General features: G+C 50.0%; 1 protein-coding gene across 2 annotated transcripts in view; it reads right to left on the reverse strand.

The window, feature by feature from the left end:
- Positions 1–7: 7 nt before the first annotated feature.
- Positions 8–5,514, reverse strand: part of RNASEL (ribonuclease L) — a 21,516-nt gene continuing 16,009 nt past the window's right edge. For both annotated transcript variants that reach the window (XM_004706690.2, XM_045298087.1), the window contains exons 6-7: positions 3,175–3,344; positions 8–1,084 (exon numbers count right to left, since the gene is read on the reverse strand). In XM_004706690.2, the coding sequence (XP_004706747.1) occupies positions 901–1,084; positions 3,175–3,344 (354 nt within the window). In that variant the 3' untranslated portion in view covers positions 8–900. The remainder of the gene's footprint in view (positions 1,085–3,174; positions 3,345–5,514) is intronic.

A 5,514-nucleotide genomic window follows, 5' to 3' on the forward strand; every position in this document is an offset into this window, starting at 1 on the left:
GGGGGGGTCCACACGTCCACCGTCTGGGGTCCCAGTCAGCTAAGAGGCTTTCCAGCCCCTTGTGGCAGATTCCTCACCCTTAGTTCTGTGGGCATGTTGAACAAAGAATTCTTTGTCTCAGGAAGCTGCTGTGTGCTTTCTAGAACATTACCGGCATCCCAGTCTCTGCTCACTGCATTCCAGGAGCATCCCCACCCATCCCAGTCTGACAACCAAACACGTCTCCAGGCATCGCTAATAGCTCAGGGGAGGTGGGGGCAAACAAAATTTCCCTCCGTTGAAACTTCTGCCTTAAGGCCATGGAAAACCAGTGTGGGCAATTCCAGAAGGAATGAGGTCCGTACAGTTAGTATTGTGATCATTAGACAAGGTGCTGAATGAACAGGGGGGTTGGGGGGATGAATAAACTTCCTGGAGCTCCTCTAATTCCTTTTGAGTCTTATCCAGAAAAGTCCTAGGCCAGTTGTTTAGTCCACAGGCACCCAGTTGAGAGGCAAGATAGCACCACAGCCATTCATTCGTGCTTGATAAACATTGTCTGGTCTTGGTCGAGCAGTTCAGACTCTGAGCCTCAGCTCCCTCAGCTCTTAAGTGGGGATACTAAACCCTCTCTTGCAGGGTGGTTGGAAGAGCTAAAAGGGATCATTTAGGAAGCACAGGCAGCACCAAGGACCAAGGCACTCCCCCAAGGGTTCTCCCTGCTAGAGTGGCCTAGGGTGCCTGGGGTATAAGCTGGTGTTATTGGATTGTCAGGTGCCACCATGCCAAGAACTGATGCATCGCCTATCCAACTCCTGCCTCTCAATTGTCCACTTGGCTCGGTAGTGGAGGCCAGGGTGTCACAGCCTGCAGAGGACATGCAGCGAACCAGCGACTCATCGCTGAACTGGAAAGGCTTACTCAGCACTCAGGGCCTCTCCCCTGCTCGCCGTTCACTCCATTGTCTCTGTACTGGTGAGGATCCTGGGTTTGGGAAAAGTAGGTTTTGTATTCTGTGTTGTATAGTTTTGTGTAGACATAGATCATCAGATCGGGAAATGTCTTCTGAAAATACCGGGAAGGCTCTCCAATGATCGACTTGATACTGAAAGGAAAGACATGTGGTTTGGCATGATTGCCCCAAATTCTTCTCCACACCCCCACACCCCCTTCTCCATAGCCAATAGCCTCTGAGCTTTTCTCCTCACGTCTACAACAGAAACAAAAAGGACTTGGGCATCTAACAGAGCAAGATTCAGGTCCTGACACTTCAAGCAACAGTGCTAACTGTGGGCCCCTCGGTCTTCCTCGCCCTCAGTCTATCCTGCCTCGATGGCTCAAAGTCAGCCCTGGAAAAGAAAAGAGCTCTGGGAACAGGAGTTTTTGCTTTGTTTCCTAATACACTGGCTTCCAGCTCTCCCTTTTTTCCTTCAGTCCTTCCTTCCCTCCATCCACCTTCCCTTCTCTTTCATGACACATTTATTTTCTCAGTGTAGGAAGCAAGAAGTCTGATTTCCGGCCCAGGGCCATGATAGGGGTGGGGGCCATCTACCCAAACCCAAACCCAGCTCTCTGCCATGGAGTCCATTGTGAGTCCCAGCCACTCTGTAGGGCAGGGTGGAGCTGCCCCTGTGGAGAAGTGGCCGACACCGTCCCTCCTTACGGGAGTAGCAAGCCCCATCTGTGTCCCTAAGAGCAGCTGGTGGTTTTGAGCCCAGTGTGTAACCACCCCATTACCCAGGCTCCGTGTGGGCCATGGAAGACCCTGAAATCACCAGTGCCGGCTCTCATCCCAGGCCTCAGCAAGGAGAAGCAGGTTCTGCCCTCGCTCACATTAGGGGTGAGTTAACGAAGTGTCTGACCAGTGTGGCCTGAAAATGATGTTATCAGTACCCGAGTGGCCCCTCGCAGAATGAAAGGGGCTCCCACCCCTGCTCTAGGGGCAGGCGTTCTTTCTCTGCTGCCTCTGGAGGAAGGTCCTTGTGTCTTGAGTTTTGGTGCCTCAGAAATCTTCAGGTGACTTGCTTGCGTATGCTTAACCTCTTTTATAACTCAAAAGAGATTGATGCTACATCAGTTATGAAGATATTTGATATGAAGATATGCTATTATGAAGATAACAAGAAAACCCATTCCCTGATAGGATTAGGAACACAGGTCCAGGGATTAGGATTGATAACTCGTATTTTTAGGAAGCACAACAATCCATCACGAAGTCCTTTGCTGTTTCAAAAGACTCCTCCGTTGATCCTCAGAGAAGAGCATTCCTAGGCGTCTCCTAAGAGATCTCCAGGCCCTGGGCTGGGAAGACCAATTTGTGCTGACCTACTTCCCGACAGGCCGGTGGTTCAAATCAGCCCCAAGGCACTTTGGGAGAAAGTCCTGGTGATCCGTTTCAATCAGATGGTCCCCCGGAACCCACCAGGGTGCTCAGTTCACCCGGAACCCACCAGGGCACTCAGTCCTGCTGGCTCACACAGGGTCCCCAGAGTGAGAACCCACCCCACATGAACAGGTCTGGTTTTGGGGGAATACGTTTTCATGTGCTGTGGGGGTTGCCATGAAGCGGGGCAGGTCCGTGTCTACTCTGAGATGCCTTGGAAGACAAGCCTGGCCATTTGCTCCCAAACACTCTGTAGTTAACACTTTGAGCAGCCAGACATTGACGTTACTAACCTGCGGGGGGTGGGGCTGGGGGGTTGTCTATCTTTAGACTTTGGTCATCTTTACTCAGCCGCCCGGTTCTCTTGTGTTTTTTCAAAAACCTGCTATCCAAGTGGGCTCAGCAAAAGCTGGAAAGGAAGATTGTAGTCTACTCTTCATGGCCATCACTAACCGCCAGGCCCTGTCCTCTTCAAAACAAAAAGGGGCCAATTACTTTTTGCTCATCAAAATGATTTTTAAAAAACCAAAACACTTTCCATCAAACAGCGGATATAAATTTGGAATTCTAGATCGAAACTGTTCTCATTTCGTACATGAGTTATAGGGGTGAAAACACTGACTCCCTGCCATCCAGCCAATGCTGACTCATAGCGACCCCGGGGGTTTCTGGGACTGACTGTTGACCGGAGTGGAAAGCCATCCTTCTCCCAGGGAGCTGCTGGTGGTGGCTGCAAATGGCCGCCCAGGAGGCTCGAAGCCCAGTGCGCAGCCACGACAGGGCCCGGGCGCCAGGGTGCAAACCCGACTTACTCTCTGTTCTTCTCCTCGTGGATGTGCTCTCCGAGATTCCGGATGAAACGGAGCAGATCGCCCACGGTGTTCTGGTAGACCAGGACCTTTTTATTCCTTCTGGATTGTATGTTTCTCTTTTCCCTTCTTTCATAGAACCCATTCATTTTACTCATAACATTTGGGTCAACCTAAAAAAAAAAATCATACGAAACGCGCGATGGCAACACAAAATAAACGCTGATGGAATGCAAAAGAGAAGACAGAGATGCCAGTTTGCATGTGTGACACAGTCACCATGAATTAATAGAGCAAACGGAATGGAACCAAATACTATTTCTCAAAATGCTAACTGTAGTTCTGCTAGGAGTTGGGATTTTGGGTAACTTAAAATTCGTGTCGCTGTTTTCCGAATCAATTGCTTGTAGAAGAGCGTGAGAATTGCTCACCCTGCAATTCAACCCAGTTCCCACTAAGCGGATTCCCATTCTTGGCAGTCTGCTGTGCGCAGAGTGGAATCGCTCATGGGGTTTGTAAGGCTGGGACCTGTAGCTTTCCAGGCCTTTCTTCTGCCGTATCTCTAGGTGGATTCAAACCACCAGCCTTTCAGTTAGTTGTCAAGTGCCTAACCAGTTGAACTATACGCTATTTGTATTGGGCCTACCCTCTCAAATTCACGCGGAACTCTCTGTCACCCTTAAAGAGAGCTGACCACACTGAAGCCAGGCCTGAGTGCCATTCCCAAAGGGAGTGCTTTGAGGGGGTTGTCAGTCTGTTTTGTTTTTTAAAAGTGCCTTGTCTCTCCTCACCTCTAGGTCTCCCAGGGCCACTTCTTTCAAATTCATGACCGGTTCCCATTGTGTCCATTCCGACTCACTGAGACCCGTGTGGGTCAGAGTAGAACGATGCTCCAGTTTCCACAGCTGGTTTTTCAGATCACAGGCCTGTCTCCTAAGGTGACTCCGGGTGGACTCAAACCCCTCACCTTCTGGTCAACAGCCAAATGTGTTAGCTCTTTGCACCACCCAGGGGTACTCTGCAGTGAATGCTTATCCCTCTGGGCTCTCATATTTACAAGGTGTTTGGAGTAAGAAAACAGGATGCAGGCTCCATGCAGCCACGTGCACCCAAGGAATGGTAATTGGTGGCCAGAGCAGATGGTGCTGAGAATGCCCAGGTATGCCCTGTGTGTGCTGCAGGCCTGGGACAGTCGAAGGCAAGGACGCACAAGGAGAACTTGACCTGGTGCTGCCTAAAGTTCATTATGTGACCATACAAATGGGCAAGTCACTAAAATCGCCAAAACAACAACAACAATAAAGTCTAACAAAGAATTAAAAGATAAGTCTGGAAGTAGATCAAAATTCGGGACACAAAAGAACAAGGTTCCCTTTCTAGCCACTCTTGGGCTGTCTACCTGGGTTGAGTCAGGGCTGGCTTTCTGCCTAAATCTCCTCAGCATTTGAAAGAATTGGTGGCGTGAGGCTAGCTTGGCTTTGTGGCATGCAATGCAGTGACTTAAGCACAGGGTCTCTGTAGCCACACTGCCTCACTTCCCATTCCGCTGCACCCCTGACGGCTCGGTGCCCTTGGAAAACAGAGTTATCTGTCCCTCAGTTTGCCCATCTGAAAAATGATGACAATTGCCTCCAAGGCTAGTATAAGGATTCACCCAGAGGACATGGCAACATGAGTAAGGCCTTAGCACAATGGCTGGCACTCAGTAAGCGCCGTGTACATGTGAGCTCTATCATGCTCTGGTTTGGGAAAGAAGTAGCCCTGGGAGACCTAGAGGTGAGGGGAACAAAAATCCAACAGAACAAGGGGGCCCAATCCCAACTACATGGACACCTGCCCCTCCCCCGAGAAGAATTTAATTCAGAGGACAGCACTGAAGCTTCAGCTCAGGGAGAGGGACATGTCTGATCAGAGCACATGGGAGCAAATGAGAGGGGAGGAAGAGAGAGTGGAGTGAATCCTGACGCACCAAGCTTGAGGACGATATCCCCGCTCAGAGCAGCCAATCCACAGAGAAGACCATATGACGGGCCCCACTATGAGACATGATATCCCTCACTGACCCATAGCCCTACAGGGGACAACACTGGAGACACAGTGTGGGAATTATGCCCGATCAGACCCCACCACACTGAGGCAAAATGCTAAAGGTGTGCAGCAAAACATCAAGAGGAACAGAGCAATGAAGTCCCCAGGGAATAACAAAAATAGACTTTGGGGCCAGGGCGTGGCACCCCATCAGACTTGCCTGGAAAACACTCCTAAGGGCTAACAAACAGTCCTTGAACTATCTACAGGCTTTTTCTTTCTTTTTGTCATTGGTTTTGTTTTCTTTTTTTTTTT

The sequence above is a fragment of the Echinops telfairi genome, unplaced genomic scaffold (genome assembly GCF_000313985.2).
Source record: "Echinops telfairi isolate 266 unplaced genomic scaffold, ASM31398v2 ScPeMD7_7424;HRSCAF=8462, whole genome shotgun sequence".
In the NCBI taxonomy this organism is placed as follows: Eukaryota; Metazoa; Chordata; class Mammalia; order Afrosoricida; family Tenrecidae; genus Echinops; species Echinops telfairi.